This window comes from Lygodium microphyllum, chromosome 5 (assembly GCF_053477565.2).
Source record: "Lygodium microphyllum isolate KBCC chromosome 5, Lygodium_microphyllum_v1.1.10, whole genome shotgun sequence".
NCBI classification, from domain to species: domain Eukaryota; kingdom Viridiplantae; phylum Streptophyta; class Polypodiopsida; order Schizaeales; family Lygodiaceae; genus Lygodium; species Lygodium microphyllum.
The window spans coordinates 88,662,534-88,681,975 of NC_141139.1; the positions used below are offsets into that span (position 1 = coordinate 88,662,534).

At 39.3% G+C, this 19,442-nt stretch overlaps 1 protein-coding gene and 1 long non-coding RNA gene across 4 annotated transcripts in view; one reads left to right on the plus strand and one right to left on the minus strand.

Moving 5' to 3' along the window:
• Positions 1-6,000, minus strand: part of LOC148036109 (protein STRUBBELIG-RECEPTOR FAMILY 8-like) — a 68,943-nt gene extending 62,943 nt beyond the window's left edge. For both annotated transcript variants that reach the window (XR_015690899.1, XM_087678099.1), the window contains exons 1-10: positions 4,826-6,000; positions 4,570-4,702; positions 4,403-4,474; positions 4,253-4,318; positions 4,092-4,169; positions 3,943-4,014; positions 2,480-2,551; positions 2,329-2,394; positions 1,944-2,009; positions 1,528-1,859 (exon numbers count right to left, since the gene is read on the minus strand). Coding sequence is in view for 1 of the 2 variants with exons in the window: in XM_087678099.1 (XP_087534225.1) it covers positions 1,528-1,859; positions 1,944-2,009; positions 2,329-2,394; positions 2,480-2,551; positions 3,943-4,014; positions 4,092-4,169; positions 4,253-4,318; positions 4,403-4,474; positions 4,570-4,702; positions 4,826-4,949 (1,081 nt within the window). In the remaining variant the exon portion in view is untranslated. The remainder of the gene's footprint in view (positions 1-1,527; positions 1,860-1,943; positions 2,010-2,328; positions 2,395-2,479; positions 2,552-3,942; positions 4,015-4,091; positions 4,170-4,252; positions 4,319-4,402; positions 4,475-4,569; positions 4,703-4,825) is intronic.
• On the plus strand, positions 1,797-4,547 carry LOC148036110 (uncharacterized). 2 transcript variants are annotated; one of them, XR_015690901.1, is made up of 4 exons: positions 1,797-1,916; positions 3,203-3,496; positions 3,690-3,882; positions 4,224-4,547. It is a non-coding gene; the product is annotated as an uncharacterized LOC148036110 (long non-coding RNA). The 2 variants fall into 2 exon arrangements; XR_015690900.1 differs by lacking the exon at positions 4,224-4,547 and having other exon boundaries at positions 3,690-4,162.
• Positions 6,001-19,442: the final 13,442 nt, after the last annotated feature.

Here is a 19,442-nt window from a genome sequence, read left to right on the forward strand (position 1 = left end):
ACCTATCTCTGCGTCCACTCTCTCTAACTCTCAACTCTACTACTCACGTCTCTATCTCGCACTCCATTGCGCACTTTCTCCCCTTCAATGGGAATTTACTTGAAAAAAAGCATAATGTGAGCTAAGACCTAATTTAGGAACTAAACCTATCTAAAAGTAATGTTAATGACCTTACGGTAGGGAAATAGGCTAAATCTAGTGGAGAAGATGTAAATGAACCTAATGGATCTACACCTAAATGTACAAGATGCAAGTGATCTTAAGCTGAGAACTGACCATCCTTGGTAGTTGGTAGCCCCAGCCGAGATGGACCTTCTGAAGGACTATGGAGAGGACCCATGGCAGTAGAAAGTGATGGATGGACGTATTGATGAAGGTCCCTTAGAGCCTCTTAATGATGGGGAAAGTTGTTAGTAAAGTTTTGGGCTTTAAGGTGAGTGTTTTGGTGATGAAGGCTGAGACATCATAAGTTAGTGTGTGTGCCCTTGCAAAACTCGGGGCTCATAATACTGGAGATCACTCTTACAAGAGCAACGCCTCTGATACCATGGAGGGATACACTCGGGTTTTCTGAAAAAACAACAAACTAACAAATGCTCTTAAAAACACAAATGAGGAATGTGTGAAGGAATGAAGAAATAAACTCAATTTAAAAACTGAGTATGGAGAGATATGTGATACAGGGAATGCTCAAGGAGCAGAGAGCTCTCCAACAGCCACTATCATCAGGTTGAGGGATGCTAAAGGAGTGTCATACTTCTGATGGATCTTGAACAGAAAAAACCACCAAAGTTCAATGCCAAGGTATTCCAACTAGCAACAAGGGCAGCATAAACTGCCAAACGCAGCAGTCTAGGATGGGTTGATGTTGAAGAGGCTGAGGAAACGCAGCAAGAATAGCAAACACAATGATGGAGCAGGCTGGAACAGGAATGCAGACACCAGGTTGGAGACAACCAGCAGCACTGGTGTAGGAACAACAAAATGCAGCTGTCATGAGGGTGACCAGGATGCATGAAGCCTATATGGCAGGGAAGCAGCTGAAATGAAGGCACTAGGTCTGCCACTATCAAGCTGAGATTGTTGCCAGGATGGTATGATGACATCAGCATAGCAGCAAGTGATGATGCTGGACCAGCAGGCTGGCACGATGTGGCTGGACAACAAACAAAGCAAGCTGGTGATGATGGCAATCGGTGAAGATGTGGAAAAGAGGGATAAAGAACGGCCCTGCCCATGATTCCCCTTTATATAACTTGCTGAGCTAGTTGTCTTGCTCAAACTCTCAATATTTCTTTTTTAATAATTTATCTAGAATTTTGTTTCAGGGCTGTACAAGAGCTTCATGTCACATGATCATTTCTTATCCCTTTGAGTTTAAGACTCATGGTAGTGAATAGAATTTAGAATTCTAATTTGTTTTACTGAAGAACAGAAATCTACTAATAAACACTTAGGAGAAAATCACTGAATGAATTGTGGTCAAATTCGTCCATTTGTTATGATAGCGTACAATTTCTTGATTACCTCTCACAAGGGAGGAAGCAATAGTTTGCACTGCAACCTGTTCTTTTTCTTCCTCAGGAATGCCAGTATGTGGTTTAATGCAGAAAGCTATAACAATAAATGCAGCACCGCTGATGGCTAAGACACCTGCAATAGTGATCCCAGCAATTGCTCCCTTCTGCAAAACTTTGTGTGTAGCATCATTAACTGTGCGATTACTTGCTATGCTGGGTTGTTGGTTGGAATTCATAGATGAAGATTCAGTGTTGTTCTTTTGTGCTTGAAAAGGTGGTGGAGGTACATATGGAGGAGGGGGAGGAGCTGGAGATGTGCTGAAATTGTTGCCACCAACCCTGCTAGGCAGACAAAAGATGAACTGCGTAAACAATGCCAAATAGACCAACTTCATTGTAAGGGTTCTCTAACTCTCAACTTACTTCAATTTTGGAATTAAACTGAAAGTAGGTGGAATCCATCCAGTAAAACGATTGTTCTCCACATTTCTGAGGACTCACAAGCACAAATATCAGGTTGTAAGTATGGGTTGGCTCCTGAATAATAGAGCGACACATTAATCTCTAAAACTCTTATCCTTACGCACACACAACTGTCTAGTCCCAAAGAACAGAGCTAATGTCTGCTCCAATGAACTTGGGATTGTCCATTACTGAATTTGAGGACAAACTACAAAATTGTGGTTAGATTACAGTTATTCCTTAAGTTTGGGATAAGAAGCCACCAAGTTGGTTGTAAAACAAAGTACTATGTGCCAATCAAAATCCACAGAAATTCAAATGACAGATAAGTCTATGAGGGACTCACAGATCCTTAAGAGGCAGGTTGGCCAAAAGATTCAGGTTCCCTGTGAATAGATTGTTCTGTATATGTCTGCAATGCAATTTATTAAGAAAAGTAGTCTAGCTAAAATGAGATACATAGGCAAAGGAAACAACTCAGTTGTCCACTTACGTACAATGTTGCAATGTTTGATAAGTTGGACAATGACAGGGGTAGTTTGCCTGTAAAGTTATTGAAAGAAACATCCCTGCATTAAGAACCAAAGAAGTGGTAAGTCTTAAGTACACTTCCTCCAAAATTAGGCACCTATAGCTTATTGTGGAGCTTTTCATAATGTTAGACGTAATATTTAATTCATATTGTGGATTGTAGACTAATCTGCCACTTCCAAACTACAAAACAGATTTCTATTGTGCTTTCCATCTGTCAGTTCTTGAGCAAATGGTTGACATGCACAATCTTGACACAACGTTCTTTATATGGAACAGATTATGTTGTAGTAGCATATTCTGTGTTCACTGGAATTTGCATGGAACATATTAATATAATTTGGTAGCATGTTATGTGCTCACTGGAATCCAGCCCCCCAACCCACTCTCCCACTTGCATTTAAATGACTTTACGGATTAGTTACTTAATGCAGCTCTCTTGTGATGTTTCTTTTAATAACTTAAATATTATTTGAAAGACATATCTTTGGCGCATGCATTCTAAAAGTTCAACATTATAAAGGCTCTGCAAACATTATGTAGCTCCAAGCCGGATAAATCCCATACCAAGAAGCAGCACAGTCATGCTTGAATGCATATAACAAGCATCTTCAGCTTAAAGTTTTTAAGTGCTAATATCGCTTATATGTGATTTAGGTTGTGACATGTTTACTATTTTAATCATGCAGTGGAAAATTTGGGTTTCAGTACGAAGACAAGGCCTTTGAGGAAAACATGGTTAGACTAGATGCTGCCCAACTTCGGCCTTTGTTGTACATCTTAATGCACTGTAGTCAAACGAATTGGGCCTAAACGAAGGTTCCGCAGATTGGGAACCAAGCATACCGTGGAAGTTATGAGACGACTTTGAAGGGGTGCAAAATAGTTTTTTTCTTCAACACCGGTCAAACACCGTATGCATCTTGCTAAGAGATGATGGGATCTTTCAAATAGAGGCAGAAACTTCATCATGTCAAACTCTTGTGAGAAACTTAAATAAATAGCTACTTATTCGAAGAATCACCGAAAAAAATCAATGGTAGTTTAGAGTCAATGCATCTAAGTTGCATATAATAAGCATTGGGAGAGCAAAAAGATAACTGATGTGATTTCGGATAGGCGAGTGAGTTCTTAAGCTAAGAGAAATGAGATTTTGCACTTTTCGTCTATTTTCAGGGCTGGAATGAGCATCATGCATTTCTCGAGTGCTGAACATTTGGCTACTTGTGAGAGTTACATGACTCGAAAGTTCGAGGAGGCAAATTTAAATTTCACACGGATGTCTTAAATCTTTTGCCATGGCTTCGTCACAGAAGTCAAGAGCTAAAAATAACTGAAATCCATGCATCATTATCGTTTTATCAGCCCGGTACACTCTGTAACTCTAAGTTTCTTCAGTTATGGTGAGAAAACTTGTTGGAAAACTTACAATGTTGTAAGATTCTGTAGATGCCAAAATACGTCGCTAAGGGGCCCAGAAAAGTTGTTCTTACTTATGTTCCTGCAGGGAAGACACATTGTTTTTTTGTTTTAATTACCATTCCAATGGGCTAAACTTTAACGAAGAACATCACTTACAGATAGGTCAGCTGGCTCATTCCTGTAAATGAATATGGCAGAGCGTCCATTCCTGATAAATTGTTATTTGCAATGTTCCTGATTCAATCGATTTAGCATATCTAATTAGATGCATCGAAAATTGATCTGCAGACCTATCAGAAGCAGTGATCAGCACTCACAGATGCTCCAGATTTGGTGGAAGCTGGTAAGGTAAACTTCCAGAAACGTGATTGTTGCTGAGATCCCTGTCTTCAACAAAATGATATCAGAAATTCATGACAACAAACTCATCGCGAGATGCTACACAATCCAGTCAACAGCTCACGTACAAGAATTTTAAGGATGTAAGCTGGTCAAGTTGGTAGCCAAGGTCTCCTACAAGAGAGAGGCCTGACAGGTGACTGGATTCAAACGCAAAGTCTTGTTAAAGTCTTGTTAATGGTGAATTTGGGATCGTAACTGCTTGCTCTCATTAATTGTCTCAAGAACGACATACATTTCTGTGACTGACTGTCCCTGGCAATAGACACCTCTCCACGAGTTATCGCAAGGATCTGTGCCATTGGAGCTCCATCCCGTTAATCTCTTCGAAGAATTTAGGCTTGTATAGAGATTTTGAAGCGCTGAAACTGATGAGATAGAAAACAACAAAGCTTTATCTCAGAGTCGCCAACACGCAGGAATCGGCAGTTCGCTCGAGAAGTCGTGTATGTTTTGATTTAGAAGGAGATAGAGAATAGACAGTTGATTACCGTCTGCGTGATTGGTCATCGCCTGTAGTGTGCTGAAAGGGAAGACTGTCATGAACACAGCGCACGGAAGAATCATGAGAAAGAATCGATTGCTTGTTGGCTGCATTGTCAATCTTCTCGGCATTCGCTTCAGCTACTCGGTCTCGCCCGCAAGCGAGAGAGGGATATGTCGGAGAGGCTGGCCAGCAGTATCCTTTTGTGCACCAGAATCGAAGTTAGGGAGTATTCAAGGCACGCGAAAAACTGCGGGCAGCAAGGGAGCAGGCAAAGGACATTTTCTTTGAAGCAAGGAAGCACAGCTGTTTGCGCCAACCCCCTGATTCCTGCACCTCAAAACTGCTTCTCGAGAAGGAGAGGAAAACGAATGGTTGCTTAGCTACAGAAGCATCAGCATCACGCAAGCCTTGCGTGAAGTTGCCTTCGGTATATATCTGAGTGTGCTGTTGCCTGATTCTTAATCCTCTCCTGAGATGGACAAAGCTATATTGGTGTATAAATGCGTGTTTTGGAGTGAGTCTAGCTGTGATAACTATGATCAACGATGAACTTTCCAGTCTGTATCTTTGATCATGTCTGTCATCGGGAAAGAGAAGGAGAGTGCTACTTCGGTGGCTCCTCCTTTTTCCTTGGTGCAATATACGAAGTGCAGCTGATCAATCTCTATCTTTCATCATGCCTCTCATCAGCGGAATGCAGCTTCAATGGCGGCCGCCTCCTCCTCTTGGTGCGAAATGCCTGCAAGTGCAACTGATCAGTGGTTCTCTTCTGCTTTTTGATCATAACACAGTCACTATCTGTCAGAAGCCAGCGCCGGTCCGCTCATATAACCGTCTTTTCCTTCCATAAGAAGCCTGCGATGTGCTCGTAATCAACCTTTCCTAATCACGAAGCCGCACTCTCTAGGCAGGCATAGCCATTAGCTGCAATCCTTCGCAAATGCGCCATGATGATCATTTTTCTTCTTTTTCTTTGCAAAAGGAAGCCTTACAACGGATTCATGGCTGATTGTTGATGACGATGGCAATACTGATCACATTACCGTTCCTGAATATGATTTGAACACTCGTGTCATCGTTCTGCTTTTTTGACTTGTGCGTCTTGGTAATCTTGCCGGCTGGATATGGTGGTGGTAGGAGCTTCATCAATATCCCCAGGGGGCACTTGCCATCCATTGATGAGCCTCTTTTGCAAACAAGTATATGCCTATCGTAAACCCGCCTGCCAACATTACTCGAACCAGAACAAGGTGGTGCTTGTTGGTCAAAATTCCAAATTTGCAAATCACGTAGCTAAATAACTTGCACGTTAAGAAAAGCAATAATAAAATATCGAATATTACCTACAACATAGGAATCCTGTTTCTCTGAACGCTAGAGCGTGAATTAGTTCGGTAAAATGAAGGGGCGTAGATAGTGTATCTACGCGGCAGCCAAATGAAGGGGCGTGCAGCTACGTGGCAGCGTATAATTTGGATTGTAGTATTCTTCAAGTTGTGGATTATTTAGGGCAAGCAACCTCCCCCCACCCTACCCAAGACCAGAAAACCAAAGCCCACATCCAAAAACTAACCTTTGAATTCAGAGCAAATTGTTTAGGGCGGGCAACCTACCCCACCCCATCGATGGCTAAAACCCAATGGCCACATCAAAGTAACGTTGAATTCACTCCATGGCAACCTACCCCACCTCATCGATGGCAAAAACCCAATGGCCACATCAAAGTAACTTTGAATTCAATCCATGGCAACCTACACCACCCCATCCATGGCAAAAAACCAATGGCATCATCAAAGTAACCTTGAAATCAATCAGACTTGAACCCCTTGCCAACAATAAGAGCAAGGGGCCATAACCACTAGGCCACACCACATTTGTTATCAAGAAGGAAGCGCTTCGGCATCTAAAACCGAAGTCTCCCCTTCACCTATTTTTTGAAAAGGGTGGTTGGGGGTGCTAGCAATGTGTAACCGCCCTTGACATGTTACGTTTGGTTGCCTTATGTATTTCTTTTTTTTTTAATATGTGAAACCAAGTGGCGATTTATATAAGTTGTCATCAAAGGTAAATAACAAGCATTTGGGTTTGGAGCTATAAAGGGTTGTGAGTGTTGTCAAGCACATGCATTAGTGACTCCTTAGTCTTATTATTTGTCACACACAGTTGCCCTTCTTACACACATGAAAGGGGCAACGGCGGCTAAGTGCCCTCCTCCTATGGAGGCGAAGGTGAGGGGCATTCCAATAAGTAAATTAAAGGGAAGGGTTACTCCCTACAATTGGAGTATATCAATGTGCTCAAGGGTGAGCAAAAACATATGGAGGAGCTTGAGTATGTGATCGTAGATGAAATGAAGAATCCTCAACTAGTAGTTGTTGGCAAGAAGATCCTTCATGCATTGACTACTTTCTCTTCACTAGATAGGTAAAGTATATTGATTGTTTACTTTTTAGTCTATACTTCTTTCTCAGTAAACCACCTAGTGAGTATGAGTTGGAGTTGTGGTTTATAAACTCATCTGGCCAAGGCCTCCATAGTCCAATATTGTTTTATTGGATAAGGGTTTTATTTTGGCCAGCTTAATTCTCCCATGGAAAGGGATTGGATGCTCGTTTAATCCTTGAAGTATTATTGATCTCATAGAAGACATCGTTATGTTAGTCTACTAACTTTTTCTCCCAAGTATTCTTGTAGCATGAGTGTCTAGTTTGGATCTCATTCCCCTTGGAAGAGGAGGTTGAAGTCTTAGTAGAGGTTTTTGGTACAATTTTGTTCATTCCTAAATATCAATGCAAGAGCACTAGTGTAGAGAGAAGGTCATGCACTAAGGGATATGAGGGTACCTAATGTGCTCCAGGTCTACCAATCAAATGGAATGAAAGGTAATGGGGGATATTAGTGCCCTCTTCAGTATATAGGCGTGCTAGAGAATACTAGGTTGCAATTCTCAACCTTTCTCGATTCATGCTAAATTTGCAAAAGTTTGGGTCATTATGCTAGAGAGTATCCCACTCATGCTACACGGGATAAGTAGAAAGTTGAAACCAATAACCTTATTGTTATTGATGGAAAGACTATTCCCATTAACAAGGGTGCTAGACCCATCAATAGTATAAGTGGGGAATCGGAATAAGTACCCATAAAGAGCAATAGATTTGCCAAGCAGCCTACGAAGGCCTCATAAAAGTGAAAAACCCTATAGGAGTTAAAGACAAAAGGTGGCAACAACAAGGAGGATTTTTTTCCAAAGAAGAAGGTGCAAACTAAGAAAGGAAAGGCTAACGAGCCCCTCAAGAAATTGGTGTGGAGGCCCAAGCTTGAGAAAAACATATTTGTTGCATTGCATGACATCAAGAATGATCTATTTTTGGATGCATGATCCTATGGATTAGGCTTCAAAGAAACTTACAACCCTTAGATTCTAGTAAGGGAAATTTTCCCAAAGTAAAATAGAGCTTATTATTTAAGGGTTGTTAGGAGATCTAAGCTAGACTTTTGTTAGGTTGCAAGAAATTAGAAAGGGAGATAAAGTGTTTGAACTTGTGGGCATGTCTTGCTATCATTACTTTGAGAAGAATGCAATTTTTGGCAGAGGTAGTTGCATGCTTCCAAACAAGGAAGACTTTTAGACATTTTCTTTGGGTGGATGTGATGGGCAATGCAGCTGTTATAGGTCTATTGTGGTTCATATACCTTTGTTATCATGAATGTGTATGCCTCTTATGTTTCAGCAAAAAGGGCAAGAAAGTAGGATGCCTTGAAAGGTTTGGTAGGACATAATCTATCCTTAATGTTCATGGTGGATGCCTAGAACATAATAACATTTGAGAGAATGTGGTTGTTATAGGTCTATTGTGGTTCAAATACCTTTGTTATCATGAATAAAAAGGAAAAGAAAGTAGAGTGCCTTGAAAGGTTTAGTAGGACATGATCTAACCTTGTTCACGGATGATCATAACACAACAACATTTGAGAGCAATAGGTCACATTGCTTTGGCTTGACCATCCATGAGGAGAGGACTGTTGGGAGGCTCTGATATTAAAACATTAGTTGGTTGCCATTGCTATGAGAATTTCTTGCAATCATGACCTGGGATTCACATGGCATTACAAGCATGTGGATATAACATGGGGGGCAGCTAGAATGGATTCATTTTGTTCTCTCACAAGGGTTGGTGGATTGCACTACACAATAAGATTTATGCACTTCATCATGTCCTTAAGCCTAATCATCTCCGACCTATCTCTTTAGTCACTCTACATAAAACCAATTTTAGTCTTTCCTCTTTTATATCCAATACAGCCTTTTTGAAAGAGCAAAAATATTTGGACATTACAAACACTACATGGTTTGAGGCTTTTATTAGCTCTCTTATTAATAGATGGGTTGCAACAATTGAACTACTCATGCTTCCAAAGAATATGGCAAAATGAAGAATGCTAAAAGAAGGAGAGCCATCTCTCTACCTACTGAGGGGAGAAGTTGAATGTCACTTGCTCTTGGTATGCATCCTGATGATCTTTTACTTCTAAGGTTGCTTCAAGACCTTGAAACTTGCATGAAATGGTTCATATTCAAAGTGTTAGCTTCTCAAGATTAGAGGAAGATGTTTTTACAAAATTCCATTTTTATGCCCTCAAAGGCAAACAAATGAAAGAGACAAGTGTGGCCATTGAGAATAAGCATGGTAGTTGATCCAACGTGAGGAAATTACAATGGTCTACTATCATTTGACATCTCTAGTAAGTAGTGACATTGAGGTTGACTCTCACTATGATAGAAGCTTGCTAAATTATCTTGCCATTGTGTGGACTTTAGGTTGGACACTATCACTATGTTCATCTTGGATTGATTTTCTCTCTTGATGTCAAATATGTGGTCTTTGACTTGACAAGAGGGAAGTCTCGAGACTTCTATGGTCCCCATTGAGTTTTTTCAAGTGCATTGAGATATCTATGGTCAAGACCTCTACAACTCCATCAATGCTTCTATATCCTTGACTTCTTTACTAGTAATTCTTAATGAGGGTATGATCGATTAATCCCTAAGGGCTTACGAGAGGAATAGAGGCCCTCATTATCATTAAATGTTGGCTACAAGGTGTTGGATACACTATTGAGAATAAGAGAAGATTCATGATTCTATTCTTAACCTAGTTCACTTTGGATTATGCCTTGGGAATTGGAAACACTTATGTGCTAGTTAATATTTACCTAAGCAAGGCCAATGATTGGATTAGGTGGATGTCTATTAAAGGTGTGATGAAGTGGATTGGATTTGGATCATGAATTCTTTTTGGTTTGGATGCTTTATTTAGTCACATGATGCCTCAAGGTTGTAAGCCAATGGTCACTTGATAAATATTAGTTTCCAAAGGTCGGTCATTCTTTGGCACCCCTATTGTTTGCATTGGTCTTTGATCCCTTGTTGAGGAACTCGGAATCTAAGCTTAATAATGGAGGTCTCGAGGGGCTAAGGCTCCCGAACAGGGAAGTCTTCTTGATCTAAATGTTTATAGATGACAATGTAAACCTACTTAGAGTTGATAAAGATTCAATATAGAGTCTCGTTTCTCTTGGTAGTTATGACTAGTTCGTAACTTTGTTTAGGCTTGATCATTAGCACTCATAAGACAAAGCTCCTATTGATCAATTGTCAAAATAATAATTTGTTTTTTTGTAGAGTTATAACTTCAAGAGGATCAAAGTTTGAGATGTTTTTAAATACTTACCCTTCTTTGTCTTGGGGTAACATCCAAATAGAGAGCAAAATTGAAATGGTCGAACATTCCCTAAGTCTTATTGGCAAATTGGTCATACTCATTAGTATCTTGTCACATTTCTTTGTCCTTTTTGGTGCAATTTTCTCTTTTTATTCTAGGACCTGATCTAGATTTGAAAGGAAAATTTAGAACTTTCTCTGGTCCTTTGGTGATACACATGTCTCTCATTCTATTTCATGGCAGTTTTTTAAACCTTAATGGCAAGTAATAGGGTTGGGGATTAGAATTTCTTAAATGCAAAACTGAAAGAAGGCCTCTTTCTTGGTTGAATGAATGTCAAATGATAGCCTTGGGTTGTTTTCATGTGCTACTTCATTGCTTAAGCCTCCTTACCATCTAGCAAATGGTCAACTGCAACTTCTTACTTGACTCCTCTTGCAAGGGTTCAAAGGAAGGAAAGCACAGATCCTTCCTTGAATGGGGTTTTTTGGATTATTGAAGTCTTTGTTGATGGGAGGTCACCCCTTCTTGCTTGCAACTTCATTGTGTGAAAGCTTTAAATAACAAAGAGGTTTGTTTGTGGATATATATTTTTTGTCCAATAAAAAATTAATGCTTCCTTTAGACTCTTAGGGAAGAATAATATCTAGCTCGCAATTTCTTTAGATAAACTAAAAGATTAGACTTCTTCCCCCCCTTTTCCTAATGTTGAATTATGGATAAGTCAAATGAGTTTGGCGCTACATGAAGTCTCACAAACTTGGGACCAAGTTACCTTGGTAGTTGTGGAACAAAGTTGACGGGGTGCAAAAGAATTTTCTTATTTAGAGTCAAAGTGACTTTGTGTATATTACTAAAAATAGCTTTGATGTTTCCAATAGAGGCAAACATGGTGTCAAAATCTTGTAAGAAACTTAAGGAAATAGATACTTATGGGAAGAGTTATAAAAACAAACTCATTAAAAGATGGTACAAGTAGCTCACTGAGTTGAGATAGTCCCAAGGAATAAATGTGGGGCAATTGCTAAACTTGTAAGATGTGATACATGATGGTGAGGTTTGTTAGAATATAGGCATGGAAATCCACCCTAAGCAAGGGTCTATAAGGGTAGATGTATATGAATGGCCTTAAGGGGTAGGGGAAACCCTAACCCTAGCTTGGCAGAGGCTACATAAACAGCCTATGGGTCACTATCAGTGTGAGAGAGTGTACCCAAGTTGTACTCTAAGCAACTTAGTGAACAAGATTTTGTTCTTGTACTTTGAGCTCTCATCTCCCTTGTGCACATCCTTCTTGCTGAAAACTCTAAGTATTCACATTGTTTTAGAGCCTCCTCTGATCCTTTCAGCTTCCTCTATCCTTAGCCTCACTAAGTGCACATGATTTTCCATCATCTTCATCTTTTCCCTCTTACCTCCATAGCCAAACCTTGACCCCCTGACCTTGGAGGACCTGGGGAAGCCAAAGGAGAGCATTTCAGCTCCTAACTTCTGTTGATGACTTCTTCCCCAACACAAGGCAACCTGGCATGGCACATCAAAGGGCAACATTATGCGTCGTGGAGGGCAGCATTGAAGAAATCGCAGATCAGATGCATAATTCGTAGTCTCCTATTCATCACCATGGCGCAACCTATAGAAGATGCAATAATGGTGGGCATCTTGGGGCAATGATAGCCCCCCAAGTGGGCTTCCTAACCCTAAAAGGGTTTAGCGAAATTCCATCTCTGTTGGCCACACAAAGGCAAACCCTAACTGCCCGTCTCCTAGCAGCCATAGCCAAACCTCAAGCTTGCTTCAAATTTCAAATTTTTCACTACTCCTATCATTAACGATGATTCTAATCACACTAATTGATCTTCTCCAAAGTCAGTTGAAGCTTTGAAAGCTCTATTTCAACTTCTCTTACCCTTAGTGGACCTCGTGAGTTCATTAAACAACCCACATCTCACATCTCACATCTCAAGTGGCATAAACTTTGAGATGAGTGCTTGTAAGCACTAATGTTGCATTTTACAATCGTGTTGCTAGCTGGATATCCACTCAATTTGGTTTTTTTATCAAAAAATAAAATCCATCAAGTGCTTTATGTCATTTATATCTTCTTTCTTAGGATGGATTTCCATGCCTTTAAAAAGGTTTTTCCAACCCTTGTGACTACGCTAACTAACATTCCAAACCCAACCTTGGCAAATACCATCCAATCTTGCCTGGATGAAGAGAAGAGAAGCAATACTGAAGGAACTTCAGCATTCACTTCTTGTGAGCAAGTGTGTTAGTCCATATTGCTTCTACTAATTGCTTCTACTAAGTGCTCCTTCTGTCGCAAAAAAGGGCATATTGTAAGCAATTGTTGGAAGAAATACCCTGACAAAATGAAGTGCAATAAATGCAAAAAGACTGGGCATATCACTAGTAAGTGTCCCATTGTTCCAAAAGTACCTAAGGAATTGGAGGCCAACTTTGCCTCCCAATTCACAGATGACCGACTCTTTTGAGTCTTATAACATTCTCTACCTATGAATATCCTTGTAGCTTGATTTATAAAGACATCCCATTTGACTGAGGGGGGGAACTTTAACATGTCTTGTGATGCAATGCCACCCTGGCATTGAGGGGAGATGTTAGAATATAGGCATGGAAATCCACCCTAAACAAGGGTCTATAAGGGTAGATGCATGTGAATGGCCTTAAGGGGCAGGGGAAACCCTAACCCTAGCTTGGCAGAGGCTATATAAATAGCCTATGGGTCACTATTAGTGTGAGAGAGTGTACCCAAGTTGTACTCTAAGCAACTTAGTCAACAAGATGTACCCAAGTTGTACTCTAAGCACCTTAGTAAACAAGATTTTGTTCTTGTACTTTGAGCTCTCATCTCCCTTGTGCACATCCTTCTTGCTGCAATCTCTGAGTATTCACAAAGTTAGCTTAGGTGCTTCCCACGTTCCTTTAGTGGATATTTGTAGTTAATGCATTATAGTAAAATGAGTTTGTTCCTACACAAAGAATCCTCAGCCTTAGGGCCAAGCTAGCTTGAAACTTGTGGGGTAAAGTTGAATGAGTGAAAAAAAAGAATTTCCTTGTTTAGGAGTCGAACACCTTGTGCATATTACTAAATGAGCTTAGGTGCTTCAAATAGTGGCAAAAACTTGGTATAAAACTTAAGCAAATAGTTAATTGGTGGAACAAATCTTCCAAAAGAGATTCAACACAAGGTGATGCAAGTAGCTCATTGAGCAAACATAGTCCTAAGGAATGAATGGTGGAGTAATCACTAAGATGTGATGTTTGGAGCAAATAATTGAGAAGTGATATGCAAGATGTAAGAAAATCCAAAGGGCAAATGTAATTCTAAATATTTAAATTGGAAGCATCAAAATAAGAAAATTACAAATTTTTTGGTTTTGCAAGTGTGATCAAGCTCTTATATGCTAGAAACTGCATGATTAGCTAACATAATCAAGATTTTTCTTGATGTGCCAAAAATTTGGTCACTTGTGAAGTGATATGAAGTTTAATTATCTATTTTCTTTGAGCTTCCACAATATAACTATAGGGGTGCTCTCCATTTAACTTACATGAGTTAGGCATGCCATGCTACCAACTATGATCTTGAGCCTAGATCTTTTGCCATAGCTAACTTGTCATAGAGATTGAAAGTTTAAAATAATCTACACATCCTCACTAGTTTTTCAGCATGCTACAATCTATACTTCTAAGTTTAGTTGGAAATTGCGAAAGAATGTCTATAGTTTTTGAAAATTTACATCAATGTAAGGTTTAGTAGATGCAAATATGTCACAAAGTGCCCTAAAAAAGTGGTTGCTACTTAAGAAAACAATTTTTGTTTTCATTACTATTCCAAATCTAGCTAAATTCTAATAAAGGAACATTATGTACAAATATATCAACTAGCTCATTCCTAAAAGTGAATACGGTAGGACACCCATTCTTAGTAACTCTTTACTTGTAAGGTTCCTAACTCAATTAATCTTGCATATTCAACATGATGCATTCAAAATTAGATTATTGCACACATATCCTATGCAACAAGTAGCACTAACAAATCCTCTAGATTTGGCTAAAGTTTGTAAGGGAAACTCTTAGAGAGGAGCTAGTAATTCAGCTTTGCATGAGAAGTCATTCAATACAAAACATAAGTCTTGTTATAAGATGTGTACTTGACTTTTTAGATAGAACTTATAAGGAGAAGGTTTGCACCTCATATATTGGATTTACAACATCCACCTACTTCTAATTGATCACCTCCCATCATCGTGGATGCAAGGGTAACATGAATTCTATTTTATGAGTAAGAAATATTGGTCAGTGAAATGTGTTGAGTTTGTAACCACTAATAGCTTGAGACAATCTCTCTCTCTCTCTCTCTCTCTCTCTCTCTCATGCAATTACACGTGGAGAGAGAAGAAAAAAATGACAACTATCCTCAATATTCACTTTATCCTCCTAGGGGTGGGTGCTTTCATCTGGGAGTTCAAGGCACTCTATTTTAGAGGCTTGTATGATGCATGGGCACTTGGTGGTGGAAGGGATGTGAGAAATATTACAAATCTCATTCTGTTATCTTTGGTTACCTATTAAACTCCCTCTTTGGGGGAGGGGAGGGATAGTACATGTAGATAACCTAGAAGATATCATTTGAGGGCATGGTTTAATCTCCACAAAAGCCTTGTATTAGTTGTTGTGTTAAATAAAGTGTAACACAGTGGTTATCTTTATTGAAAATCCAAGCAAGTAAAAAACACTACCCAAGCTTTAAAAAAAGGAATTTATTAATTAGTGTTATCCAAAATAGGTGTAACGAGGAAAAACAGGAATCAATTAGCTCCCCATCCCAACCAATACAACCAATTTTTTTTTTCTTTTGTGTTTCATGTAATCCACAAAAACTTGTGCTGGTGGTTGATTATTGATGATCCATAATCTTGCCAAAAATGGATGGATGTTTGAGTGGTTTAAATAGTTGGTCTTGAAAACTAAAGTATTTTTTTGAATACCAAGGGTTCAAATTCCTCTTCATTTGAAAGTATGGTTAGAATATAGCATTTTAATGTAGTATGTTTTTCATCCCTCTACCTTGATTGGGAAAGCTAGCTTTCTAAGAGCCAAGCCAAATCGCTTTGCCACAATTTGACACCACATCCCTTGAAACCACAATTCAAGTGCAACCAAGTGATGATAACAAGTTCTCACAAAATTCTAGATTTCAATCAATTTTGCAAGTTGTGTAGGTTTTGCACATCATCGGGTGTTATAGACTATGGTATTATAGCATGGTGTATACACAAACATTGGGATTTTAGGTATGCTTGGATTTTTTGTGCATCATCAGAACTTGCATTAAAATTGTATTTGTGTTGTTGCATACAAATGGCTGAGAGCAACTATAATTCCATCATAGATAAGTTGTATAAAAGCAACTACTAGACTTGGAAGTTTAGGATGAGGATTTTTCCGACAAGTAGAGGCTTGTGGGGATATGCAAGTGGAGATGAGAAAGAGCTAATGCTCCCCAAAGACCCAATAGAAGAATAGTGAAAGGCATGGAATGAGAGACAAAAAGGTCATACTTTTCATATCTACACATGTCAAATGGGGTTCTAGAGGGTGATTGGTTGTATGCAATGTCATGGTCTACTACATTTCAATCACATGTACATATGGTATTTCAAAAGCTAATCATCAATCCACCAAAATATCTATTGTTTGAGTGCTCAAATTAGATATTCTCTTTTTGGAGTTGCTAAATTGATTGTAATGTCCCCATTACTTAGTTTATTTTAAGGTGTGTCCACATATGAAAAAACTGCAGAATCTCTACAAGATTTACAGGAAGCAGGACGACTTATTTACTAGAATAGTCTGAAATCTCTAGTATCATGTTTAGATGACTTAATTCCTACTTTAGATGGATCCAAATATATACTATGACTTTTTTTGAAGGGAATAAGTTGTCCAACATAAACGATAGATAAAAATAATGTGATTTACAAAAGTCGTCATTTTACCTATTTTTGATGGATTTTTGCAATTCTGCCCACGCAAACTTGTCGACCATATATGTTCTGATCGTTTTGAGTACCCGAATAACTATATTTGGAGTTCATAGGATGAAGTTATATACAAACAAGTTGCAGGGTAGAAAAGAACAAAAATATGGGAAAAAAAAACATAAGCTTTAAAGCTAAGCAGTAAAAGAAAGTGTTCTCGCTTTGTCATTGATGATGTCATCGAAAATCACTAAAAAAAAACAAGCTCCTCTCTTCTACACCTCCCCCTCTTGCAAAACTATAAATTGACGGCTTGGGGATGACTAGAGAGAGTGACAAGAGCAATCTTGACAAGGATGAGATGCTGATCGAGAAGAAGGACACTCTATTCCACGAGACGAAGAGACATCACTCCGTTCAACCCAAGGAAGGGGATACGCTAAAGGTCTCTCATCATTTTCTTCTCTAATCCGAGAAGAGAAGACACTGAAGAACTCTATCCTATTCTATCATACCTCTACTCTCATCTCTATTCCGTGTACTAGAGAGAGAGTGAAGTATTGCTATTCATGAGGCAAGAAGAATCATCCGCGAGGCCTATATCATTGAATCCTACAATATCCATCATCATCATTGAGAGTCTTACACCCTTGCCAACCGATATTACTACCGTGTTCTTTTTCTTCTTCTTGTACGAATAAAATTTCAATCATGGCCTTGAAGAAAAAGAATACAAAAGCAAAAATCACGAATGACCCTACTAATGTGGAAGCAACAGTTGGAGTTGCGAGCACGGGAGTCACAAACGGAGTCATGGGCACGGATAGCAACCCTTTACAACCGCGATACCACAAGTTTTTTCTAAAAAAGTTATATCTAAATTCAATAGAAATAAGATAAGTCTCTTGAGAAATATTGACTTAAGGCCAAGAAACTTGGTTACAAGAACTGGGGAAGTTAGAGACCCCCAAAAATCTAGATACCCCTAGTTAAATTCCAGGGGGAAGATTTCATTATGTGAAACTCAAGTGCCGATTGCTACTAGAATTAAGCATCACTTGAAAGTTGCATTATTGATTGAAGTTATAAGTGCTTGGAGACATCAATATTGTTTGTGATTTTCTAGAGTAGATCATGATTGAATTAAGAATTGGAACAGATAAGAATTGAGGAGCCCTATACCTCCTCCAAGGATAGGTGTTAAATCTCCATACCAAGAGGGGATGCTTTTACTGCCATGAAAGCATGGACCGGCTTCGATGGCGAGAGGTCTCCCAACAGGGATCATATTAAATAAGTAGGAGGTGGATAGGGTGCCAGGGGGGCTCTGGCTAGTAAATCCCTTTTTGCATCTAGAAACTACTTGGTCCCTTGTATGGCACGAGTTCTACTTGGGATACCTATAAATGCTAGCTATAGGCGGATTTGGTCTTGGTGACTTGTAGATGCGCCGGACGAGGTAGCACATGAAATTGCAATTTTCTCCTTTATGGGCGAGAGAACACACATTATGGAATATAATCAATGAAATTTTTTAATTCTGATTGTATGTCCGTGAGTAAATTACGTAAGCAAACAATTGTGCATAAAAGGATTTTAATTAATGAAGCCATTTTTATATGTTTCACGTAATGTGGTAGGTAATTAGATAACTAAGAACTTCCATAGAGGGAAGCGGGTGGATGGATTCCTGATAAATCCAATCCTATGGCAGGGTGGTCTCGGTTAGCCGAGAGGTTTTCCCAAAAACAAATGCTAGGAAGAAACTCTAAGAATGACCGATTCGCCGACTTACTTAGGGTTTGGTCTAAGAACCTGAACTGTAAATTATCTTAAGGGAAAGGTACAATGGCTGTGCCAGAGCACTGCGAAGGATTTCATAAATCCTTAGTTTGCTACTGGAAAAAAGCATTGTACTCTATGAACCAAGGGTAATGTCAGTTGCTCCTTTTAGACAAGAAGCCTCTCAAAGGACACCTTCGGATATGAGCTAGTTGTTGATAGGTGACTGTTAGGTCAATTAGGAACCTTTAAGTTGGTCCTCCGTAGGTAATGACAGAATGCCTCCCCTGCGGGGTAGACCTAGGGTTAACCAGCCGGACAAAATCCGATCATTTTGGTTAGAGTATGGATGGTGATGTTTGAAAGGCAAACTCTGGGCGACTACTAAAACGTTACTTGTCACGTAAATCAAGGCGGGTACGTTACAAGTGGTATTAGAGCGAAAAGAAATATAAAAAAACTTGGTATTGTAGTCTAAGATATGAGTTGTTTTTCTTGGCCAAGGCAAAAATGTCGAGGTTGAAGTAGAAATATGGATCGAGTCTATGGAAGATTATTTCATTGCTGCTAGAATTACCCCAACTAATCAAGCAATGATCAGTAAGTTAAAGCTAATAAGAGAAGCCTGAATTTGGTAGAAACATTGGTATAAAGACTAAAGAATCTCCGAAGCGTTTGTTAATTGGGACGATTAAAGGATGCATTGCGAGGCCGGTATCTTCTGCCAACATACTGCACACAAAAGATGAATGAATTCTTTATTCTAAAGCAACTTGGAATGACACTGGAAGCCTATTACTCGAATTTTGTAACACTTCTCAAGTATGCACCTTCTATGGACATTGTGCAACAAGTATCCAAGTTTTGCCATGGATTGGATGATTCCTTGAACACACGGCTTGAAGAAATGTGTCCATTCGACCTCCAAGATGCATTGATAAGAGCAAGACCAATTGTACAGGAACTCCAGTCCAAACCAAGAAATGATAAGCCTTGGAATAATAAGTTCCAAAATAGAAATATAACTAGGGCCTTTGCAAAAAGAGCCTGAGGTCAATTCCAATTTGCTAATAACAAGAAGGCTAAGATGTCGGCGGTGGTGAAC